The 27,213-nt window shown below is 38.8% G+C and overlaps 1 protein-coding gene across 2 annotated transcripts in view; it reads right to left on the bottom strand.

Moving 5' to 3' along the window:
- The window catches only part of GSTCD (glutathione S-transferase C-terminal domain containing), a 44,887-nt gene that overhangs the window by 12,395 nt on the left and 5,279 nt on the right, over positions 1–27,213 (bottom strand). For both annotated transcript variants that reach the window (XM_034442224.3, XM_087875481.1), the window contains exons 5-8: positions 19,219–19,473; positions 18,490–18,583; positions 2,373–2,488; positions 1,229–1,273 (exon numbers count right to left, since the gene is read on the bottom strand). In XM_034442224.3, coding sequence (XP_034298115.1) covers positions 1,229–1,273; positions 2,373–2,488; positions 18,490–18,583; positions 19,219–19,473 — 510 coding nt within the window. The remainder of the gene's footprint in view (positions 1–1,228; positions 1,274–2,372; positions 2,489–18,489; positions 18,584–19,218; positions 19,474–27,213) is intronic.

Here is a 27,213-nt window from a genome sequence, read left to right as displayed (position 1 = left end):
ACAGCTGGTCTTCGTGCACACATGCGCACCACAAACTGGAAGACCAGGTGATCAGCTTCTTGGCGCATGCATGGGAACTGCTCTTCCAGTATCCGGCACTCCTGCGCAGGTGCGCCAGGGAGCTGCTCTTCCGGTTTCCAGTGCTCCCCCCGGCGCGCGTGTGCTCCCGTTTCGGCACTCGGTGCCAAAAAGGCTCACCAACACTGCAATAAACAGTTCATTAAAATTACAATCAAAATGTGGAGTCCTTGGTGCTCTCTGAGCGAGTGTGAGGTTTGCTTCCTTCTATATGCAGTAGCATATTCTGCCAGTGTTGTCGGAGTTGTGTGATTTTCTCCTTGGTAGTTCCTTGACAAATGCAGCAGAGAAGCGGTATTTTGTTGTGCATATTGTATTTACATAGACTGTTGCACCAGGTTGTGAGAGGACAGATCTCCAAAGTTTTATTAGAAAATCTTCTGAACTTGTTCTAATATTGCTAATTAATTATTAAATTGATATCTTCCCACAATCAGCTGATCACTTATAGATAAAATCTGTCATATTTAGGCTAACCTAAATGTTACCTTTGCTTTGGGCCTGGATATACTAATTTTCTATAGGAATTACTTTAAATGGGAACCATTAAGTAAAAATATCTATTCTCAGAAACATTATTATTTATTTTAAAAACATATAGAAAACTGATAATTTTTTTCTTAGAAATAATGTTCTACAAACTTGGAGAGCATTATCATTGAAGGATGGTACATTATGATCAGTTAGAAAAAGGTGAATAGGTACTTGAAAAACATACTACTGTATATAATACGTATGTCAGCACTTCAACCTGCATTTACTCTAGTGCTGACATAAGAAGGAGAAGCGAAGGCATCTGGAAAGGGACGGCTGACTTTTCACCTACTTATTTTCCCTGGAGATAATGCTTCCAAGGAGATGAGATGGGAGGGGGGAATTCCTTTGAGTTGGAGTAGATTAGGGGTAGAATGACTTGGAAGATGGCCAATGAGTGCAGGGGAGTAGGGAACGGAAAGGGAGGGTTTTGGGGCTGGACGTCAGTGTTGGCTTCGTTTGGACTCAGGTTAGGATGTCGTGCTCAATAAAAAGGATTTTTTTCTTCAAAGATTTTGTTTGAAATGCATTTTATTCGAGACGACCACGAAACTTGACAACGTAATTGCAGAAATGAAATTTTGAATAAGCAATATTTATTTTATTGGTACTTTACCTGGCACAATGGCAATATATAAGCAAGAACAATTCCAACATGGCCCTGTTAAAGATAAGAAATGAAGAAGTAAATCTTAATTCTACACAGCCACTATTTTACAAATGGGCGTGTGCTTAAATGGAAAATATGCTTTATTTTGAATTTAGAAGAACACTACATAAGTTCCAGAAGAATTTTGGAATAGCCATGATTCATCATAAAACAAAATCTGGAATGTTTTCGTTATTTAAGGAAACAAAATCTGGAGGATCTCAAAATGATTTTACAGGATAAGTAAGGTAAGGCTGGTGTGCCTGGGACTTCTCTCTCTCAGGAAATCATCTTACTCTGGACTCCAACCCTCTTAAGATTCTCTTCCTTCCCCCAGACACCTGCAGTGCCAATATACTGGCTTCAGGGGTGGGCTTCAAAAATTTTAGTGAGGGGTTCTCTGCCTGGTTGCTGGGTGGGCATGGCCATGGTGGGAGTGGCCTAGCTGGCTTCCTGCACCATGGCAGGGGAGGGGGGCGTTTTTGCCCTCTCCAGGCTCCGGAGGCTTTCCTCGAGCCTCCAGGAGGGCGAAAACGGCTTCCCCAGACTCTGGAGGCCCTCATCCCAAACTTCCGGTAGCCCCGTTTTCCCCCCTTCCCCAGCCTCCACGTGCACCCTGCACTTATCTGCATCCAAAACGGGCCGTGTAGGGACTTGTGGGTGGGGCCAGCCAGGAGTGAGATTTGGGGGTTCTCCGAACTGCACAGAATCTTAGCTAGAGGTTCTCCCAAACTCCTGCAAACTCCAGGCAGTCCACCCCTGACTGGCTTGTGCACTTGTTCCTTCTGGCAATGGTTTTTTACTATATATTTTCATATCACTTCTGCTCTGAACCTTAGAACAACCACTGTCTCTGAAAAAATACTCTTTTGCTCAATGTATGGTTCAAGAGATGTATGCTTCAGCTTGGGCATGGAATATTGAAATCTGTGGTACAGGTATGGAACATTTTGCATATCCTTATATGCAATATATTGCAACAAAATATTGATAGAGACATGAAAGCCAATGAATCACTAATTAATTTGCCTCTGTCTTGTAGCTTGGTAGTATACTTGCATGTATATGTGTATATGTGAAAAGTAATTGAGATTGCATGTTACTATATTACCCCACCACTGCAAAAATCCACAATTACATCTCCAGGTTTAGCCAGTTTTGTTACTAAAGCGATTAGATTGTTCAGCTGCTGTTGTTTCCTCAAAGCACGATCAGCAGACATCTTTCCTAAGAATAAGAAACAGAAATATAAAGACTGAAGAAAAAATGGTTTCTTTTTAGAATCATTTAACTGAGGGGTGTCAAACTTGCGTCGTCCCGTGACGTATCGTGACTTTTTCCCCCTTTGCTAAAATGGGGGTGGGCGTGACGCATCTGGCCCATGGGCCATGAGTTTGACATCCCTGATTTAACTATTTATTCTGATTGGCAATTGATTTATTTTTAAAGTTTAGTTTTCAAGGTTGACTCAGCCTTCCATCCTTCTAAGGTAGGTAAAATGAGGACCCAGATTGTGGGGGCAATAAACTGATTTTGTATAAATATACAAAAGTATGAAGGCTATTGCTTAACACATTGTAAGCCGCCCTGAGTCTTTGGAGAAGGGCGGCATATAAATCAAATAAAAAAAAAAAGTTTAGCAGGAGTAGTTTGGATTTCATATGGTGAAAAAAGGAGAAAAGAATAAACTTGCTGAAAATGGCTTGTACCATAAGTCAGCTTTCCAAGTAAGCTTAAGTTCTGTTGATTTCTCTGACACATCCGTATAATTTTCTTGCAAAAAAAAAGTAGTTTGGCACTGCATTGTTCGAAGATATCTACTGACTTCCATTATGGTCTATATCTTTATTATTTTCTGTAGAATCCCCACACAAATTCTAAGTGTGATCCCGATTAGCACTTGACAGAACTTCCTTCTCTCTGCTACCCTGGTTTCATCAGACAATGTAATCTGATACGACAATAATCTGCACACAAATAAGTTTATTTATGTGCTTTCAATTTACTAAGGATTAAATGTCAGCCTCTACTATTGTTGCTTCCTTACGCAACATTCAGAAGTCATAAAATACACAACATGGCAGATTACAATATTTCCTATTTCATTTTAAAGAAGAAATGTTTGTTCATCAAAATTAAGGTCCAGTTCACTTTCATTTCTTTTATTCAAGAAACCCACAATTAACAAAAAAACCAGAAATTATTTATCTCTAGCAGAGGTCCCACTCTGCACAGGTTCTCTTTAATCGAAGAAGCCAAGTTTTAGCTGCATCAAGATATGCACGAAACACATTGTCTACACTTAATTATAAAGGTAGTCCTCGAGTTACGACCACAATTGAGTCCAAAATTTATGTTGCTAAGTGAAACATTTGTTAAGTGAGTTTTGCCCCATTTTACGACCTTTCTTGCCACAGTTGTTACATGAATCGCTGCAGTTATTAAGCAAGTTAGATGGCTGTTAAATGAATCTGACTTCCCCATTGATTTTGCTTGTCAGAAGGTCACAAAAGGGGATCATGTGACCCTGGGACACAGTAACCAACATAAATGTGAGTCAGTTGCCAAGGGTCTGAATTTTGATCACATGACCTACAATGGTCATGTCACTTTTTCAGTGCCCTTTGAACGGTCACTAAATGAACTGTTGTATGCCAAGGACTGCCTGTAATCACTCCACTGAAGCTTATATATTTCAAACATGAAGCTTCCAAGCACTACTGAACAATAATGGCTTACAAAAAGATCCTCAGAAAAGATGGAAAGGATATATTCATCCAACTTTCTATTTCATATCCTTGTCACTCTCGTTGTAGCAATGAGCATATTATAGAATATAATTCAAAACTATTTATTTTAAAAATGCATTGTCTTGAGGCAGCAGAACCAATATGAATAGTATAAAACAGATTTTACATCCCTATAAATACAAATTTGATAAAATATCAGAGTCAGATTAAAAACGATGGCAACAGCAACAGTAGATTTTTTAAAAAAAAACCCTTCCAGAGCAGCCTCAATAGGTTTTCTTTTCTCTCCCATTGGCTTTATGAAACGCTAAACTTTTACTAAGTTTGGCGGTGTTCTGCAAATGGCTATAATTTATTGCCAAAACACAACCCATATTTAATGTTTGGATTTTTTGTGAAAAGCAGAATTTTCCTTCACAAACCTACAGCAATTTAGACAATGACCATAAACAGGAACTGTAATTTAAATCCATAAGAATAAAAACCAGACTTGCATATTAAAAGAATAAATTGGCCCCTAAGATAAAACATTTTATTTCTGTAATTCCTTCTGATTTAACTTGTCATGCAAGAACAACAGCCAATGTATCTAAGTTAACTATATGTTGTGACTGTCTTTAACAATTTGAGGAATTTCCCTTAAATTAGTACCACACCTCCTAAAGTATGGAAGAGGGACCATGAGAGACAATCAATGCTTGAAAAGCTGATTTAAAATGTAATTCAGGACAGAATGGCATTACAATGAGTCTGTTTTTCTTAACTCTTATTGTTTGCTTTAGTTATTCTAGCCAAATTGTTTTCTATTAAGGTAAGTTCTTAAAAGATTTCAAGCAGGAGAAAAATGCTTTTTCCTATACAGCTTTTTTAATTATTTCCTGGAAAGGCCAAATGGTTATTAAAATACCTTGACACATCAAGAAAGAGAAGAGTATAAATCTAACAAATAAAATAAAACAATGTCCTGACTAGGTTCCCTTTCATAAACTTTATTTTTAATCTGGGAAACTAATTGAAATAAAATCAAAACAAACTTTATGAAAATAGCAATCAGTGAGAACTTCACTGAAGGGACAGTTTAATCAATTTTCTCCCCTTTGGTACATAATGTTATTTAATTCTCAAGAGACATTTCTATAACATCTGATAAAGCAATACATCGCAACATACTTCTAATGCTAATTTGAGTCATTCAATCTAATGCTTTTAATTTAAAAGTCCAAAAAGAAATGAACTTTCTTTCTAACTCTTTCTATTTAAAAATATTTGAAGATCTGACTATAAAAGTTTTTAAAATTGTTTTCTGTTTTCCTTTTTTGTATTTCTTAGTAACAATTTCTCATTTTAATTTTTTCAATTAAGCTGTATTTCTTAATTTTTTGATCTTGTCACTTTAGGTTACCAATGAGATAGCAAATAGTTTGGACAAAGATTCATAAATAGCAAGAAGAACATATTAGATATACCCATCCATTATAACCAAGCCCCAGACCAAACAATAAAACATTCCCTTTTTCTGGTTTGCTATACTTACCCTGTTTTCCCCAAAATAAGACATCCCCTGATAATAAACCCAATCGGGCTTTTGAGCGCATAGCAATAAGGCCAAGCACTTATTTCAGGGTTCAAAAAAAATAAGACAGGATCTTATTTTTGGGGAAACTTGGTACTATATAGTAAATGAATACATGTTTTAGGCAATTTTTTAGATATCATAGATTATTATTTATAGTAGTAAATAATAGAAAACAATAAAACTGTTGTAAAGTTTCACAAATAATATCCCTTCAGTTACCCATCTTCCCTCTCACTTTAGAATTGAAATTAAAAATACAAGAGAGAATCACTAATGGATCATTGGAAAACTGAGGGAATTCCTAGCCACTGTGGCTAATCATGTTTTGTTAGGTAATTAAAAGGCATTTTCAAAGTCTGTGGGAAAGAACAATTCACCTTGTGGGAGTCATTTTACAATGAGTACCATTTTAACTCATCATACCTTTAAAAGTGTAAGACAAAATAGTATGGTGAAGAACACAATCTCTAAAATTCTGTCCCTGAGAATCAAGTAATGTTTCTTACTGACCACAGCCAAGAAGAAAATGATATTGTCATCATAATTAGTAACAAAATATCCCTACAATGCCAGCAACTTCTGACATCCCAAATCCAACTGTCACAAGAAAAGATAGTTTCTGGGTGAACTTTGGCTATATATAAATAGCTGATTTTAACAGATAAACATAAAACCAAGGACAACATAAATCAAAATGATTGATTGACACCTCTTTCAAGAAGACTTTTAATGTCAGAGAAAAAAAAATTACCACAAAATCAGAGAGCTTTAATGGCATTTTGAAGTTCTTGTTCTTGTTCCCTCCCTCCCTCCCTCCCTGTCTTCTCTCTCTCTGTCTTCCTCTCTCTTCTGCTCTGGAGAGAGCACACAAGTGACAATATTATGATCAAGATTTACGAAGTAATTAAAATATGGAATGGCTATTGTAATAGTTAAAAAGTTCTGCTTTTCACTATTCAAAAGATTGTAAATAGAATATATATTTATTTTAAGAATGTAGAATATATATACATTACTTATATTTCCAAATGACGGCTACATTTTATCTCAATAGTTTTATAAATGTTTTAATATTCAGATGGATTTGCAGAAAACATGACAAAGTGGAATGATATTATACTGCAACACAATACAGTATCTAAGGCAAGTTACACACACAAAGCTCTTCTCAAACCCAGGATGGTATTTCTAAAATGTACTATAAAATCCGAGCCAAGAACCTGCTTATTCCTGAATGTTCCATACATGCAGTGGTAATTTATGATATGAACATAGTATAGTTACAATTACTAACTAGTGCCCAAGAACTAGCCAAAAACATAGGTTTCAATTGTATGCACGGACTACATTTTAAAAACAACAGCTCTACAGGTAGTCCTCCACTTATGAAAACAATTAAGCCCCAAGTTTATGTTGCTAAGTGGGACTAAGTAAGTTTTGCCTCATGTTATGAGTTTTCTTGCCACAATTGTTAGGTGCATCACTGCAGTTGTTGAGTTAGTAACACAGTTGTTAGGTGAAACTGGTTTTCCTACTGACTTTGCTTGTCAGAATGTCACAAAAGGTGATCACATGACTTCTGGGACACTGCAACCATCATAAATATTAATCAGTTGTCAAGCGTCTGAATTTTGATTACGTTGACCACAGGGTTACTGCAAAGATCACAAGTGTGAAAAACAATAATAAGTCACTTTTTTCAGTGCCATTGTAACTTTAAACAGTCACTAAATGAATTGTTATAAATCCAAGTCTACCTGTACTAGACTTCAGCAGTCCAAAAACTTGTGAATGACCTACAGTTCTGTGGTTTAAGTAGATTTAATTTATAACACTGAACAACTATATGGCCTTTCTGTTTCTAATCTGGTCTATAAGGTACATATTAGAATGCTTTTCTTTTACTTATATTAATGGAAACAATAATTTATTACTTAAACTCTAAATAGGTAATCTCACAAATACACATAAGAAGATACCCATTGTTTATAAACACCAATAAAAAATTTACAAAATGTTATTTTAATTATATCATATTATATCTACTGTATCTATTTCCTGTGTTATGTCTGGACCATGGAGGCTTTTAAATATGTTCAGTCTGTTTTCTAACTACTTTTCAGGGCACTAATCTAAACAGGATTGTTAAATGTTAACTGGCTGTATTTAAATTAATAGTACAGTCTGTTCTTATAGATATTAGGACATGACTACAAAAGAAAGTAACTATTTTGGAAGTTTAGGATATCTAGTTAGTTTAATATTCAATTTGCATATTAAAATAAAGAGCTAAGTTTGGTATTTCTTAGTCTTTTTGTGGTCTAAACTCAACAAGATACTGATAATTCCACTGATTTGGTCTGCAGACCTATTTCATATCAGAAACACAATGCAACAGAGACATTTTAATGCTTTCCCTAATGCAATTTCTAAATAAAAAATCCATTCCTTGAAGCTATTTTCCCCCCATTTTGTAAACTTAAAGGCAGTTTTGGAAACCAAACAAAAACAACCTACTTAGGCTTCTAGATCATTCTATTTTAAAGCACCATAGCATTTAATCCTGTTTATACTTGAACAGCTAATATGAAAGGCAGAATCAAGCTTGCCAACTATGATGTTACTGTGTGAACTTTTGCTGCTGTGCTTATGAATTAAAAAAAACAGCAGGAAATTGTGTGAATACAATATGCCAAGAAATTTCTTTCTTGGCTTACAATGCGTTAAGCAATAGCCTTCATACTTTTGTATATTTATACAAAGTCAGTTTATTGCCCCCATAATCTGGGTCCTCATTTCACCTACCTTAGAAAGGATGGAAGGCTGAGTCAACCTTGAGCCTGGTGAGATTTGAACTTGCAGTAATTGCAGGAAGCATATGTAAGTGGATGTTAATTAGTCTGCTGAGCCACCAGAGCTCAAGGATTCAACTAGGTATTGATAATTATCCTCTACTTGCATTGCTTATAAAGATTATAAAGTTGAAATGCATTTGGGTAGACTCAGATACTTGCTTTTTCCAGTGCATGTGTGGGGAACTGCTGTAACCTTACCTGAATGAAACCTTAACAATAATTTTATTTATTTATTTATTTATTTATTTATTAATCAAATTTCTATACCGCCCTACTCCCGAAGGACTCAGGGCGGTGAACAGCCAAGATAAAATACAGACAATACAAATATTAAAAATCCCTTAAAATTATTAAATATTTTGGCCGAAACACAGATTAAAACACCCAATTTATAAAATCACGAATTAAAAAATTTAAAATTTAAGAATTTAAAAGAGGGGAGTTAGGCCAGGCCAGCTTGTTGAAATAGAAAAGTTTTGAGAGCACGGCGAAACGTGCGCAGGTCCGGGATCTTCCGTATCTCTGGGGGGAGCTCGTTCCAGATGGTAGGTGCCCCCACAGAGAAGGCTCTCCCCCTGGGGGCCGCCAGTCGACACTGTTTGGCCGACGGCACCCTGAGGAGCCCCTCTCTATGGGAGCGTACTGGTCGGTGAGAGGCTATTGGTAGCAGAAGGCGGTCTCGTAGATACCCCGGTCCGATGCCATGGAGCGCTCTAAAGGTGGTAACCAAAACCTTGAAGCGCACCCGGAAGACCACCGGGAGCCAGTGCAGCTCGCGCAGGAGGGGGGTCACATGGGAGCGCCACGTCGCTCCCATAACCACCCGCGCGGCCGCATTCTGGACCAGCTGGAGCCTCCGGGTGCTCCTCAAGGGGAGCCCCATGTAGAGAGCATTGCAGTAGTCCAAGCGGGAAGTGACAAGAGCATGAGTGACCGTATTTAACGAGTTATTATTATTTAATAATAACAAAACAATAATCCACATAAATGCAGCATACATCAAGCTCCTATGCCCAGTTGATAATGTTTAATAAAGGATGAAGTCAAGCCCAAATAGCAGCTTTCAAGATGTCATGTAACAAAATACCTCAAAGAGCTGCAATAGATATAATGACATATCTAGGAAAAGAGATCCACTATTGTATCAGTAGCAGACAATTGGATAATAGAAGATTTTGCAAATATTTAATTCAACCAATATATTATATGCTATGGTAAAATTGATTAGGCATGCCATGACAAACAAAAAGATGCCAAGACCCTTACCTTAACTTTAACCCTAACCCTAAGTTGGAAACAACTTCAGCAAAAAGTTAATGAGTAATCTCAAATCCACTTTTCTCTTTAAAAATTCATAGGAGCTATTCTTAATCCACAAATTCTAAATCATTACTGGTTGTGCAAAGGCGATCACTAGTAAAAACCCTAACCAGATAGATGTCTGATAAACTCCAAGTTGAAAAAACTGGGGTATGAGGTAGACATTTTGCAAACCTTTTAAACAGGGGTGCAATCAAGCAGATTCTGGAGAACCGGTAGCGGAAATTTTGAGAACTGGCAAATACCACCTCTGGCTGGCACCAGAGTGGGGTGGGAATGGAGATTTTGCAGTATCCTTTCCCTGGAGTGGGATGGGAATGGAGATTTTGCAGTATCCTTCCCCTGCCACACCCACCAAGCCACGCCCACCAAGCCACACCATGCCTACCAAGCCACGCCCACAGAACAGGTAGTAAAAAAATTGGATTTCACCATTGCTTTTAAGAAAGTGCTGCGGAAAGGAATGGAGAAAGCAGTGGACTGTAATGCTCCATAAGAGCATAAAATGTATCGTATTTTCCGCTCCATAAGATGCACCTGACCAAAAGATGCACTTAAATATCAGGTGGAGCCTGAGAGGACCACAGATAGGTGTCCTTTCATGTGCCAGCTCTGCCTATTGACTCCTGCACTGTGGAAAAAAAACAGAAGAGGCAGGCAATGACAAAGACAGAAGAGGCAGGGTTAAGTACTATAAAAGGACCCGGCTGCTAGTCACCAAAGGACTGGCACCGTCCACCTTTTTTTGGGGGGGGAGTGCATCTTATGGAGTGAAAAATATTGTAATGCTAAAAGGTAAATTGAAATGGATAAAAAATTAGTTTATGAGAATCGTGAATGGAAATCTTTTGTTTCACTTAAAGTCTGAAAAGTTTCCAGCTGGCATCATCAATGGACTGAGTTTTAATTTAGTTTCAGTCATAAATTTCCAAAATATTATTTATGAAAATATAGGAATTTCGATCTCCCTGCTGTCAAATATAGGGAAGAGTGCTTGATAATATCTTGATTCTCAATGGACCATGTGAGAATGGGGCTGATTGAATAATTGTATTCTAACTTATAGACCAGAGAAAAGTATGGTTATGGGTCACCATGAGTTACCATAACATGGCTTGACCTTACAAGCCAGTTTTATAAAGTTCTGGCAATGAATATTAGAGTCTTACAAATAATTCTCTTTCAATAAAGTTGTATGAAATAACACCTGAATGAATCCCACTGCAGATTTTTTGAGCAGTCATTACCTATCATAGATACACTATAATGTTGGCCATACAGAAGAACTGGCACTAATAGGAACATTTTTGATAGACAACATAACAGAAATAATGGACAGAATAATTAAAAGGAAATAAACAGCTCAAATGAAGTGAGTTATTAAGGAAAAAGGGAGAGATTGTTCTTTCATGTATAGCATGGCTATTTCTAATCAATTGTCCTTTGTATTCACTTTGTCACATGAAATAGTCTTGGATGAGAGATTGAGCAGCAGACCTCTATTAAATTTCAAATCCTTTAAATGGAAACGGAAAAGAATAATCCTTGAATGAGATTAATTATCCACGTAATAGTGTGTGGGTCCTTATTGTAAGATATGAAACTATTGTGACATATTTTATTCATAAAGTGTATATCACATGGCACAGCCTGCACAGTGGTTATGTTGATTTGTTGTTTCTTTTATACTGACCGTAGTTAAAGACCATATGTACTGTATGCTGTTTTTATTGTTACATGGTTTTGTACAGTTTGTTATTAGATATGCAGAGTCATAAATTCACGCTGTGCAGAGTCATGAAGTTGCAATGGGAAGCTATATGATTGGAAACAATAATTGAATAATATAATTTGAAGAATCCATTACAGAAAACATTATGAGATCGCTAAGATTGTGACTAGTCACTATGTAAGACTAGACACTATGTAAAACAATATTTGGTCTGACTGTAGAACAACAATCTTATTACAATTGTGAACATCATGTAATCTCCCAATCGCGAAATAAAAAGATTCTATTTAAACCTTGTCTCAGTTACACTTGAAAATAAATTAGGGCAACAGACTTTAATAAATAGGGCTAATCAGCCTTCTCTATTTACATGGTCTGGGTGGAATTCAAGCCCTAGAATTCTCATCAATAGCTATTCTACTCAGAGATGCTAATAATTGATGTTCAAAATACAACACTCAAGAATTGTTATTAACAATTATGAACTATTTCTTAAGATCATTAAAATGTTGCCAATTTTTTAAAATAATCATATGTATGATTATGTATCTGGGGCGGTGTGGTGGCTCAGCGGTTAAGATGCTGGGCTTGTTGGCTGGCAGCCCAGGTTTGAGATCCGAGTGCCAAGCAACAGGGTGTGCTCCCATTCTTGCCCCAGCTCCTGCAAACCTTACAGTTGGAAAGCATGCAAATGTGAGTAGATAGGTACCACTTCAGTGGAAAGGTAACAGAGCTTTGTGACATCATGCTGGCCACATGATTGTGGAAATGTCTTTGGACAGCTCTGGCTCAATGGTCTTGAAATGGAGATGAACACTGCCCCCACAGTTAGTAACGATTAGCAGAATAAAATCCGCAGGGACTCATTTACTTTTTTTTTATGATTATACATCACATATATGACAAAATATAACTAAGTCATCATTTAATTGCTTGTATGTGTCCATTAAACTTCTGAATATTAATACACATACACAATTCTTGGAAACAGTTGGAAACAAACTTGATTTTTTAATAAAAGATTTGGGACAGGCTGGGGTTTTTTTAAGGAAATATTTTTGCCTTTTTTTATCTTGCAACTAGAGTTTTGACTGACACCTAGAAGTTCATCATAAAACCATCACTAAAAATGGCAATAAGGATATGTTATGCTAAACCAATTGGGTTATATCCAACTTTACATGAACAAACTTTTGCAAGTGCAACACAATTTCCTCTCTCTATGTTCCTCCCTGCTTACCATCCGACTTAAGCAGAAATAAACTCAAATCTTCCTACCACAAAATTGTGCAAGACAGACTTGGAAGTAACTTTGCATTTTACAGATGCCAGTTAAAATAAAAGAGAACTAATCTCTCCAGGAACATTTTATCTGATTCTATCAAACTTGCTGAAATGCAGCCAAAAAAAATCAACCAAACAAACAAAAACGTCTGCATTTTTAGATTTGACCCATGATGGTGATGAAAATATAAGAATGGTAACATGAGTTTGGCAAATATTTTAGTAGTATAGAATTAGAATATTGAGTGAAATATGACAGATCCAAAATTTCCGGAAGATCCTTATTCAGAAGTGATAACATGGAACCATGGAAATGTCCTTCTAAATGCATAATGCAGAGCTACAGATGCTGTTCCATGGTTCTGCTCTTTTGTAAACCAAAGATGTGAAAAACTTGTACAGAATGAAATGTAACTCACTTTTAATTTCTCATTCCTCCTGTACCAGGAAAGGCGAAACACATCAGACTGACACACCAAGAGAATGTTGCCTGCATGTAGACAGTTTTTAAGTTTTTTTTCCTGGATTTTTATTGGGAATTTCTCATTTCCTGCTCTTATATTTGCATTAAGCTTAACTTGCCAAAATGACCCTATGTAACAAGAGGGAATGCCACAAATCCCTGACCACTGAGATATATGAAAAAAAAAGAGGGTTTGGAACTGAGCATGTCTTATGACAACCTCCTTGAGCACTTTTTATGACAAACAAAAAATTGCACTTGTTTGCAATTTCTGGCCTCATCCCTAATATCTAAAATAGTGTTAAAGCACTGCATTTCTGCAATATTTGAGCACTGATAATGTTTTTATAACTAGCATAGAAACTTTTACTGTTATGAGTGTTGGGTTATTTGGATTTGGATATTCATTGAAGCAAATTACCAATGTTCTGATTCATTATAGAGTCCATTATTGAATATGTTTATATTGCATTGTATTGGATTGTGTAAGTTTCTTAGGAATCACATGTAGTATTTAAGACTTAATAATAAATAGTACATAAAAATGTAATCTGACTATTAAAAAAAGCAATGGTTTACTTTGGATTCAGTAAATGGTTTTACCATTTTAGCTGTGATAATTGTAACCAGATGCTTCCTATAATTGATATTCTCTCACAACACAGCAGAAAAAAAATCATGTTGCATCTCCCTTCATTTCATTCTCACAAAAACAAGTCTGTGAAATAGGCTGGATTAAGGGAGTATCATTGGCCCCAAATTACTAAATATAATTTTATGGTTAAGGGTGGGCACACACCTATTTTTAAAGTTAATCCTTCAGCAAGGTTATTAATTTCAAAATTGTGTTATCTCATGGATACATTTGTGTGCATTTATACTTTCCTAACTATTTTAGTACATTAAAAACTATATCCTAGTATTAATGTAATTTATCTTTATTGAAAAATATACTGGTAAGTATAAAAAATGTTTCATAGGAACCTTCAAAATGTATTTTTATGACACTGCAGTAATTAATCACTTTTCTCTTGGCTTCATCTTGGCTCTATTTTCAATTTGGGATTATTATTTTACTTTTTGCTTTCTGTAACAGTTCTCTCTGGTGGTGTTATTTATTCATTCTATTTACTACATGTGATACATTACTGATGATTACTGATGTAATTGCAGACATCTTTAATAGAATCTGCTCCAATAAATGATTTGGAGAAAAGATTAGATAGCTTCATGTCAGTTCTCCCAGGAGAATTACTACAGTTCTCAGTGGATTCAATGGATTCTAAAATTATACTGTAAGTATTAATCAAGGAATTCACAACAGCACATCCATCATTTAAGATTGTTTTATCTCCCAGGGAAGATAACTCCAGTTGAAGAACTTAGAGGGTACAGTTAGAGAAGACACAATTCTTTGTTCCATGTCACATCACCACCCTTTACAATTCTTTGCATGCTTGAAGACAAAAAGTGCTGACATTTATCAGTTTTTTCTTATTGCAACGGATGTGGAATTTGCTTGATCATAAATTTCCTTGGGAGCTGTACCTGAATCTGTATCATACAGTCTACTATGTGCTGTGCTACTAGGATACCTGCTTAATTTTATTCTACTAATCATTTTTAAAAATATTTTTATTTATATATTTTTTAATAAACATAAAAATTCAATATCTACATGAACAGTGTGTTGTCTGGGTACAGTTAATTTTGAGAAATAATAATAGTAATACTAACAATAATATTCCTAGCATTGATAATAATCACATAATAATGAAAATATTTGCTTAGCCATACCAATAAACCTTCACTGTATAATTAATCATTCTCTTAAAGTTTTAAATTTCTAACTTTGGTTTCTGTTAGCTAACCATTGGTTATTATATTTTAAATAATATTTTAAATATTTTTTAATTATACTTTCATCTGTAGGGAACTCTTCATTTTTCCATGTTGTGCAAAAATAATTCTTGCTGCTGTTAATACATGTAAAATTAAATATGCATTCCCTTTATTGTACTTTTCTGGTAAAATACCCAACAAGAATATTTCTGGTTTTAGATCTATATGTTGCCTTATCATTTTTTCTAGCCATGTATGTACTTTTGTCCAGTATTTTATTTTATTTTTTTGCCTTTGAACATGTCCACCACATATGATAATATGAACCCAGTATCTGATTACATTTCCAACATTTGGCGGATATGTTTTTAAACATCTTTGCTATTCTTGCTGGTGGTAAGTGCATCTATAAAACATTTTATATAAATTTTCCTTATATGCAGTTGACATTGTTAATTTTATACTATCTAAGGATTTAGTTGGGATTATGCTTAGCACTGTTAAAGACATATATTTAAAAAAGGACCAGCTACTTTACAAAAGTATGTGAATATCTATTTTAAATATTTATATTTTATAATGTAAGGAAGTAAATGACTTTTCAGGCTAACCATCTTTATTTAATCTTTGTATATATACAGTTGCCTAACTTTAAATTAGAATAATGAAAAACCTTACAGCAATGATGCTTCTTCAGAATCTGCTAATAAATTTTATGAAATTGAATTTACATTATCAAATAATATAATTTTTAAACTTTAATAGATTTTAAATCTGAAGGAAGAATGAAGATAAATGTCTGATGTTGTTAAACACTGAGTTGGTTCCAATTTGCATTTCTTAATTTGGATAGCTAAACCTGCTACAGAGGCAGATGGAAACAACAACTGCAGCAGATATGATTTTCTTTATCTCTGTTTTAACTCTAAATTCCTGAAGACCAACATATAATGACAGAGTGCCAAAATAGAGCCTATAATGGAGACTTTGCCGGTTTCCTGCTGAGACAAATGAAGCAAAAAATTATATCTGTAATCAAGATATATGTTTATAATATTTTAGATTTATATTGCATATTGCATATTTTATATTTTTATGCCATATGATAAATAATATACCATACAATAATAAATATACTGTTCTTCTCCTGCCAAAATATTCTAACCAGTTTGAAAGTTCTTTTTAATCATTTTTAAGCAAAAATCTAAAAATCATAATTAGAGTCTATTGCCATGTTCTGTCAAAGCACTTAGAGGCCTCCAACACTGCCAAAGCCCTTCTGACAATAAATCAGGAGGTATGAAGTGATGATGGTGCACAACTTGTTGAATCTCATGATTTTTTTTACTTTCCTGAAAGAACAACAAACTTCCTACAGATCACAGAGAGCTTAGTTGAAGTCAATGGTTCTTGATTTAAAACGTGCTCAATCAAATGTTTAGAATCAGCCACAATAACAACAAAAAATTATTTATACTTGCTGATCTGTAATCTAATTAAAATCATTAAGAGGAAGAACACTTGCTCTTATATAAAGTGTACACTTGCCAATGTTTCCCTGATTGATGAGTTATGATCCTATCTAGGATATAAACAAAAAGAGCCATTCAGGAAAATTCACACTATTCATGATGCGTTAACAGAATGCTAATGTGTTTACAGTAATTTATAGAGAGTTTCTGATCCATCTAAGCTTACACACATGGACTGTAGTTCACATGATGGGACTTTTCTCCGTTTCCTTTTCTTACGCACTCAAAATTTGCTCCAGATGGTCCCCAACTCCACTGAAATAGGCTACATAAAGTAAGGAGGGTGAAGAGGCATCTTTCTTGCTAGTGATAGTATTCCGTGGCTGGATGACTACCACTGGACATAATACAATGTTTTTATATAGTATTCACTGTGCTATAAGATATCTGTACATTTTGTGCATAGAATTACTGCGATACAATTATAGGGCGTAACTCATCTTAGAATACTGCATCATTTTAGAAGATATCTTCTTTCTAGGCATACGTTTGCCATAATAAAGCAAGGCCTTAAAAATTGTTGCCCAATAGGAAATTGCTGCGTTTATTTCATTAATATATCACAAAAATCATACAACTCCTGGCATGATACAATCAAATTACTTTTAAAAAAATTCAGTATATCTCATGACTTTGATTCTTTTCATGCATCTTTTTTTCCTATTTTTAACTAATTCAAAGAGTTTGCATCAACCAGTTCTTTACATAATGTGAAGTTAATCTTATCAAATGTTATTTATTTTTGGAATACTGTAATTACAAGGAATAACTACAAGGAATAAGTCACTATTTCTACATATTTTACTGCCCTCTAGCGGTCTACAAATGCTGCAAACTGGTAAGAAAAAAAAAACAGCAATGATTTGTCCCAAAAATCCCAATAAAGAGAAATTATATTTTCAAAAATTCTGTAAATCATCTCTGAAAATTTACTACCTTACTTCCAAAGGTATAATTTTTTAAATTGTTTTCTTTGACTTAAGTCTATCTACAAGTTATTCTAACTCAAGATGTAAGCCTGATGCTCCTTTGAACCATCCACAAATGAGCAACCCACTTATGGTGGCTTCGTTAAATTCTTAATAACAAGAATATTTTCAATTAACAGACCATTCATTTTGGAAAATATAATGAACTTCACTGACCAGAAGACAAAAAATATTAAAAGCAAATATTGTGAAACAGAAGTTTTGCAGTCAGCCAAATATTATTTTAATGATAATGTGATGGAATATAGTAAGGACGTTGATTCCCAGGAGGGAGGGGATGCATTCCAGAGGAGTAAGAGGCAACTCAGCCCAAATATTATGTGTGAGAGAAATAGGATGAACACAGCCTCTCCCTAAGAATTCACAGAGTATATTGTAGATGCAGACAGTAGAGTGCTCAGTCTGGCAAGATTTTGTCTACAGATGTGAAACATTAAAGAACTCAGCTTGGAAGAATCACCACATTTCATTCTTGGTTTGGGGCCTGATTTTTAATGCCTGTTAAGGAACCTATATATAGAAATGAAATACATGGTGGAACATGACAACAAATGGTTTTCTTAGATGAGCTAATTGATTGACTACATGCCATCAAGTGGTTTTAAGACTGTGTGGTTGCTTGGAATCAAAAATAATTTGATGGCATGTAATCAATCAATCAATCAATTCATCTAAGAACATTCTTAACAGGACACAATCATTATCGTATTTGTTTTCAAATATATTATTTATGGTTAATTAGTAGCTTCACTGCTAACAGCAACATCCTACATTCTCTCAATTATTTAAAAAAATATATAGTTTTTTTCAAAAAACAGTTTATGAGTGTGGAATGTGACAAATGAATGAAAAAAAATGATTTTATAGGAATATCAAGATTCTTACCTTTTCCTGGGTTGACTGCACCAGGTAAACTGTCCCAATCTAGAGCCCATTTAGGGCAAGGGTGAGGAGAAAACATTGCCTCAATCCCCTTTTCCTGCATTTCAAAGAAAAGAAAGGATTAATTCAGAAATCTGCTTGAAAGTTCAAAATACTCTATCTGTACAATGTAAATCATTTAGGCATTAATGATATCCTGATATTAGTTATGTTTGAAATACAGGACTATTATAAACAAATTAGTCCTGGCTTTTCTATTTTATCAAACTAGATGCCCCAGAAAAGATTTATAGTTGAGCTAGCTAAAACTGGAATTGTTTTCTTATCACAGGAACCAAAACATTCTCTGTTCAAATCATCACTCAGCCATGAGGTTACTCTTCAGATTATGTTTCTGCTTTATAAAGTTTACAAATTTAAGTTCAAATAAAATATTTTTATCACTTAAGAGGGACGTAATTATGTAATTAAGCAAGTAATACCTCTTCCATTATAGTACAAGAATTTCTAAAGCAACCCAAACTCAACCCATTTTCTGATTAAAGTTTCATTGTCATTGATGCAGAAGCAAATTATTTTATTTTGCAGGGAATAATTTAAGAAAAAATTAGAAACATTGCAGACATGATAAAATATAATCAATTCTCCAAACTATTTTTACTGGTAAATTCTTAAAACATAAGGAAATATTTTTATAGTTAATAGATCTAACCTAATAAAATAATTACCTACCATTAATTTTGTTATTGTTGGTCTTGGTCCACCTATAAACTCAATTTCCTCTGGAACATTTTCTGGCTCTTTAAAAGCTGTGAAAGTATTCAGCTGGCATTCATTTGGTAAAGAGTATAATCGACAATCCGGGATATTTTTTATATTGCATTTGACAGTGGCTTGCTTTATTCCAGGTACTTCCAGAACCCTTTTGTACCAGCTCAATATTAAAGGCAGCTGTAGTATGTTGTTTTGGTGTTTCTTGCAGGCAGCCTTAAAGTGATAGATGAAACGTTTATGCACCAATTTGATGTACAAAGAGTGCCTTTCCTACTAAATATATATTACATGTACAATATATATAACTATGGATGTTGGTTTTCTTGATAGACATTCTCACAAATGGCTAACAATGTAGGCAGTTTACAATTCCAAAGAAAGTTGGAGATTTTGAACTCACTCCTAATTAAATGTCTAGGACTCCAAAATATAAAGAGATTGAATTGCTTAAACCCTACAACTATCAGAGTTTCCATGTATTTTTGTTTTCTCCATGAGATATTCAAAGTAAGCTACCATTCAACACTTATATTTATGCTGTATTTACATTTCATTGACTGTTTTGCTTTTGCAGGGGGGGGGGGCAAGGCAAATATTTCTTAATTTAACAACTATTTTATTTTTCCTATGGATCCAATTAGGCTGTCTGTGTTCCGACTGACGAACCCAAGCAAGCAAGCACTGTCGAGACAAGTGACAAGCTGAGAAGTGAAAAGGATCGTTGGTCTTACCTGATACGTTCCTTCTCGTTGAGTGGAGACAGCAGCCAGCGTGGGTAGTGCCCATCCAATCAGCTTGAAGGACTGAGCCTGCCAATGATTTTTAGTCCCGCCTTGTTGCCGGGCATGCCCAGCTTTTGGTGAAGAATGGAAGACAGGCTCGGTGTGTGGGACAAAGGAAAACAAAGACAGAAAGACAGAAAAGGTTCCTATATCGATTCCAGCGTGAAGAAAAGGGAGGGTCTGGCTGCTGTCTCCACTCAACAAGAAGGAACGTATCAGGTAAGACCAACGATCCTTCTCCATTGAGAGTGGAGACAGCAGCCAGCGTGGGACATACCCAAGTTCACTGTCCCGATGTTAGGGGGGGATCACGCTGGATTGTAATGTCCTCTCCGGCAACAACCCTTTGTAGAACCCGGCGTCCAAATGAAGCTTCGGCCGATGCAAACTGGTCGAGTTTGTAGTGTCGGATGAAAGGACTAGGAGACGTCCACGTGGCCGCCCTACAAATTTCCAGCAAGGAAGCCTGCGTCGCCCAAGCTGCCGTCGTAGCTGCGCTGCGGGTGGAGTGAGCTGTTAATCCTGAAGGACGCGGAAGGGATCTGACATCATAAGCCGTGGCGATAGTTTGTCGAATCCAACGACCGATGGTGGAGGATGAAACTTTACTGCCCTGAGAAGTAGGTAAGAAGGAGACAAAGAGAGACTCCGTGCGTCGGAAAGGAGCCGTCCTCTTCAGGTAAATCCATAGTGCCCGACGGACGTCAAGGGAGTGCCAACGACGTTCCCGTGGGTGAGAAGGCCGAGGGCAGAAATTAGGCAGGATAAGCTCTTGGGTACGGTGGAACACAGAATTGACCTTCGGGACGAATGTAGGGTCCAAACGGAGTACCACACGGTCCGTGTGGAACACGCAAAGGTCAGGACGAGTGGACAAGGCAGCAAGCTCAGATATGCGGCGAACTGAAGTAATGGCCACTAGGAAAGCAACCTTGCAGGTGAGGAGTCTGAGGCTGGCAGACTGAAGAGGCTCGTATGGAGAACTCGTAAGAGACTGCAAGACGAGAGGAAGATCCCAGGTGGGGTAGCGATGCAGAACAGGAGGACACAAATTCTTTGCTCCCCGAAGAAAACGGCGGATCAAGGGATGTTGAGCCAGAGACGACAAGGATCCGCAGGTAAGGACCGAAGATAAAGCTGCAATGTGCCGGCGGAGGGTGTTAGGGGAGAGACCCCGGGAGAGGCCTTTTTGCAAAAACATCAGGATATGAATGATAGACGGGTGAAGAGGGCTGACATCGGCCTGATTACACCAGGTACAGAAGTTCCGCCAGGTGGCAGAGTAAATGCGTTCCGTAGAAGGACATCGGGAGGAAAGTAAGGTATGTACTACATCCGCCGGGATTTGTACCTCTCTCAAAGTGCACCGCTCAACCTCCAAACGGTTAGATTGAGCCAAGCCGGGTCTGGGTGCTTCAGGGTGCCTTGTAAGAGAATGTCGTCCGAGAGAGGAATGCGCCACGATGGGGTCACCGATAGTGACACGAGGTCCGCAAACCAGGGTCTCCGAGGCCAATGAGGAGCTACAAGGATCACTTCCGCTCGCTCGGATAGAATCTTGCGGATGACCTTGGGAAGGAGAACCGTCGGGGGAAATGCGTACAGAAGGCCCGACGGCCATGGAGTTCGAAGGGCGTCGACGCCGGCCGCTCGAGGATGTGGGTACCGGGAGAAAAACAGCGGAAGTTGAGTGTTTTCGTGAGTTGCGAATAGGTCGATTACAGGATGACCGAAGCGAAGAGACAGCTCTTGGAAGAGGAGCGGAAGTAGACGCCATTCTGCATTGTCTATCTGCCGTCGACTCAACCAGTCTGCTTGAACATTCTGTACCCCGGAGATGTGTTCCGCCCGAAGTGAACACAGGTGGCGCTCTGACCAGGCTCCCAACGCGACTGCCAGGGTCAGCAGAGACTTTGATCTGGTGCCCCCCAGTTTGTTCAAATGTGCCTTTGCGGCGACGTTGTCCGTGAGAACAAGGACGTGGGCACCTGAGACTAGATGGTGGAATGCCCTTAGAGCTAGAAACACCGCCTTCAGTTCCAGCCAATTGATGGGATGTCGAGCTTCCGAGGCAGTCCAAGTCCCTTGAGCCAGTTGACCTTGGCAATGGGCCCCCCAGCCCTGAAGACTGGCATCTGTTGTCACAACCACCCTCGAAGGTTCGAGGAAAAGGCAACCCGCCGAGAGAGCAGGGGAGCGCCACCAGCGGAGGGATCTTTGTACCGCAGGAGGGAGTGGAATCGGCTTCAGTGAAGTGCCTCTGCCGGCCTTCTGCAAAGGTAAGAGAAACCATTGTAGTTCCCTGGCATGAAGCTGGGCCCAGGGAACGATAGCTATCGCTGATATCATCTTACCTAAGAGTTGAGACAAGACATAGGGGGAAACCACCCGACTCCGCTCAACTTGGGAAATTAACTGCCTCAGACTAGCTTGCCTATCGGGAGAAAGAAAAACTTTGCCCTGAAGAGAGTCAATCAGGGCACCCAGGTGCACTAATCTAGTGGAGGGGGAGAGATGACTCTTCTCCAAATTAACGGAGAAGCCGTGAGCCGCTAGCGTCTCAACTGTCAAACGAATATCCGAGGCAGCCTGCTGCACAGAAGGAGACAATAGCAGAATATCATCTAAATAACACATGAGGCGAACTGAACGTAGACGGAGTCGAGCCGCCAAGGCAGCCAGTACCTTCGTAAAGGTGCGAGGGGCAGAAGAGAGACCAAACGGGAGAGCCCTATACTGGTAGTGTGCTCCGTCATAACAAAACCTCAAAAACTGTCTATGGGATGGGAGGATAGGGATATGAAGGTAGGCCTCAGTTAGGTCAATGGAAGAGAGGAGGTCGCCCCTCCGAACGCCGTCGAGAATCGACTTTAATGACTGCATTTTAAACTTTCGGTACACAACATATCTGTTCAAACGTTTGAGGTCCAGAATGGGGCGCCACCCACCTGAAGATTTTGGGACTAGAAACACTCTTGAATAGAATCCCGAACCCTCCTGACCGGGAGGTACAGGTTGAATAGCCCTGATAGTCAGAAGATGCTGAACCGATGAATCCATAAGGGACCTCCTGACAGGATTACGAGAAATCGGACAGCAAACAAAAGTGCGAGGAGGGGGCGCAATAAATTCAATGGCCAACCCGGACCTTAAGGTGGCCTGGACCCACTTGTCCGAAGTGGATTCTTCCCAGATAGCGGCAAAAAGACCCAATCTACCGCCAATGGGAGGATCCAGAAGGCAGTCAGCGACGGCGACGGGTGAAACGACCTCCTCCCCCTCGAAAGGGCCGCTTAAAGTTAAAGGGGCGCCCTCTAAAGGACCTGTCGGAAGAACCCCGCAATCTGCTGAAAGACCCATCTCTCCTAAATGAGGGAAAAGGAGAAGAAGAGGAGGACCCCCCATCCGCACCTCTGGAGTAAGAACGAGGAGGGAAAGGTGAGAAACGGGGCGGTCCTCTCTGGAAGGCAGCTGCTAACACCTTCTTTTTGTCCCTAGTTTCTGTGAGGAAAGGATCTAAGGCGTCCCCAAAAAGCTTCGTGCCTTTAAAGGGAACCGAAGCCAATCGCCACTTGTGTCTGGCATCTGCCTGCCAGTGACGGAGGTACAACAAACGACGAGCCGTGACTGTCGAAGCTAAAGATTTTGCGGAGAACTTGGCAGCATTTAGAGTAGAGTCAGCTGAAAATTGAAGAGCAGCCACAATTTTATTCAGGTCTTGCTTGATACGAGTATCCCCGGGGGTTAGCTTCTCTTGTAACTGACGCAACCAAAGCAACGTTGTCCGATTAAAGAAGGAAGCCGTAGTGGTTGCTTTAATCGCCCAGGAGGAACTTAGAAAGGCCTTTTGGAGAACCTGATCAGATCTGCGTTCATCAGGTCGAAGACCTTCGTCCGGCTCACCCGGAACATTGGAGTTAGGAAGAAGAGCGGCTACTGGGCCATCCACCGAAGGGATTTGAAGAAGAGCCTCGAGATCCGAGGAGACCTGAAAGTTTCTCTTGTCATTAGATGAAGGTAGGGGAGCAGATGCCGGGGATTCCCACTGTCGTTTCACTACGTCCAGAAAGAGAGGAGGAGTAGGAACGGATGTTATAGGTCTAGCTGGTTCCGCGAACATCGGGTCCAAGCATCCAGAGGAAGATGAAGGGGGAACCGGATCAGCGTTTGGAGAGGAAAGACGGGCTGTGTTAACTGCCTTGAAAAGCAATGATTTGAACAAGGCTTGAGGAAAAAGACCCGTGAAGGCTGGCTGATCCGGGGGAAGATTCTCATCCTCCGACAGGTCAGAATCAGGATCTCCTTTGTCGATAAAGGCAGAAGGATGACTGTAGTGGGAAGAAGTAGGAGAGGTGGAGCGAACTGAATGAGAACACCCTTCGTCACTGCGGCCCGCTGAAAAGGGGGAAGCCTCTCTTACCGACCCCTGTCGACTGGACAGACCTGAACGGGCGGCCAAGGACCTTTGAACCGCCGCCTCAATCATTTGTTGCAGTTGGTCTGGAGGGACCACTGAATCCAAAGCGGGGGCAGGCACAGGGTCAGATGAAGAAGCCGTCTGTGTCGTTGGTGGATCAGGGACCGGTTGATGAGCCACTGAGTCAGCACCCCACAAATTTTCCTCAGAGATAGTCACTGGACAATCTTGCAGAGATAGCTGGTCAGGAGAAGGCGAATGTGGTACGGAGATTGGAGGTGGAATAGAAGGGGCGGGTTGAGGAGAGGGGGGAGGCAACTGGGCACATGCCTTGTCACATAATCTGGTCAAAACTTTGTCTCTACGTTGTTCCGCTTTGGAAGAAGAGGATGACAGGTCACGAGAGGAAGACTTGTGATGAGAACGAGAGGGTTGAGAGGATCTGGACCGAGGCCTAGAATCTTCCATGGGAGATTGCTGGGTAGCAGACATGGAGTCTGATTGGCCAACCTCACGTGCACTGGCCTTCCGGCCGTGCTTGGACTTAGAAAGAGCCTTAGGCATGGCAACAATAAAATTGAAGTAACACCCCCACACACCGTTTATATTTAATGTGTCAGTAATCAGGTTCTGAATTGGCTGAGGGAGCGAGAGGAACTCCACAGAAGGAATTTCCAAATAAATAACACTTATCGATACCAATTAAGGCCAGATCAACTAAGTTGGGAGCGAAAAACTCCACGAACTGGAATTATGGTGGTAGTGGGGGGGGGGAGGAGGAAGGCCTTTGAAATGTTGAAAGGAGGCAAGACCAATCAAATAAATAAACAAATAAGTCACAGACTTGTGACCGTTGTAAATGGAGCACTCTGGTGGGGGCGTGAAGCTCCACTAAATTTTAATAGCCAGCAGCTAACGATAACGGCTGCACAGAGTAAGGGGGCGTAAGGCTCCACTGGGCTGAAGTAAACAAACCTCCGGATCAAAGCCCTGCAGCACGGGAGGTGGGGGGGGGGCGCGAAGCTCCTCAGCTGCAATCTTGCCGCCAGTAATAAATTCGGAGTAGAGCGGCCACGAGTCAAATTCCAACAGGCCGCAACTGCCGGCTAGTAAGCAGAGGTGGGGGCGCGAAGCTCCTCAAAGGAATTATCCAGCCCGCCACGCTCAGCAAGTAATTGAGGCAGTCCGAGCCGAGCGGCTGCAAAAGGAAGCGTTTCGGCAGTAATAGAGTGAGGAGGAATGCAGGTCGCCAATCTAGAGCACTCCCCCAACGGCGGCAAAATGTTTTTAAAATTCAAAATGGCGGGCGCCGCTCTGGAATGCCTCCCGAAACGGCCGATAATTAACGGAGGCGAAATAAGCGAAGGGGCCAGGGGAACGCTATAGCAGAGAATATCCCCCGAAGATCAAATGCCCAAAAAACCCTCCCTTGGGGAGATCGAGGGCAAAGAACCCCACGCCCTTAGCAGGGGCAGGAGAGATCGCTGTTAGCTTAGGCCTGGTTCTTTACTCAAACTCACAAATACGAAGTCCAGACGGTCCAAGTCAGCCAGAATAAATCAGTCAGTGTCCCAGTCGAATCACGAAGGCAAAGTCAAACAGTCCAAGTCAATTTTCCCGAAAAAACACCAATATTAAAGGCAGAAAAAAAGAATTTTTGGCCAGAGAAAAGTCCCACACACCAGTCAGCGCTGAAGGACTGAGCCAAAAGCTGGGCATGCCTGGCAACAAGGCGGGACTAAAAATCATTGGCAGGCTCAGTCCTTCAAGCTGATTGGATGGGCACTACCCACGCTGGCTGCTGTCTCCACTCTCAATGGAGAATGGCTGCAACAGCATAATCACACTTTGAACTTGATATAGGCATTTCCAAGCTAAAGTCACACAGACAGGATATGTTAACTTTGCAAAAATCTTGGTTGGAATTATACTTATGCCTTACTAAATAATTCAATAATTAATACTGTTCTTGAATAAGTGCTACTGAAAGAAATAAAATAGGTATTAATTACTAACATATGAGAGTTGATTGGATGAAATGCTGTATGGTCTAAATAGAATGAATATGTTGACTTTTATTAAACAGTATGAAATACACAACTAAAATGAGCAAACAAAAATGCTAAAGGAAAAGTTTTTTTTATTTTAGAAATAAATAGTTATAGGGATGCATTTATGGGAAAGTTACACATGCATATTTACTGCATGTATAGATGGCAGTATAATTTATACATAATGTATATATTAGGATTAGTTATAAGAAAATGTCCCAAAGATGCTTTTTTAAAAGGCAACTGGACTGTCTTTCTTGAACTGAAGGAACTTCTTGGATGAGAAGCGAAACATCTTCAAGGAAAAGTCCAGTTGCCTTTTGAAAAAGCACCTTTGGGACAACCATGATCTGGATGACTGAGAATCTCCATAGATTTATAGGAGAATGTCGTTATAGTTTTCATTCATGTAAGAATTTGTTTCAAGCAGGATTATCAACGAGAATTTATGATCTACTTGGAAAATATTAGAAGTTATAAATCCTGTTTATACAAGCTGTCCCAGGCAATTGTAGACAAAGGATCTAAAATTCGGATTACCATATATTAATCTGTGCAGTAACAGCAATTTTAAACATACTTACATAGAAGCTATATTTTAGTAGACTAGTACTTATCAGTCTTTACTTTCAGATGTGAATATATAGAAGGAAGAGACTATCTATAGCAGGGCTATCAAACTCCCGGCCCACAGGCCGGATGC

The sequence above is a fragment of the Pantherophis guttatus genome, chromosome 8, assembly GCF_059756535.1.
Source record: "Pantherophis guttatus breed Tessera chromosome 8, ASM5975653v1, whole genome shotgun sequence".
NCBI lineage: Eukaryota > Metazoa > Chordata > Lepidosauria > Squamata > Colubridae > Pantherophis > Pantherophis guttatus.
Note: the sequence above shows the minus strand (reverse complement) of the source record. Positions and strands in the feature narration are given on the sequence as shown.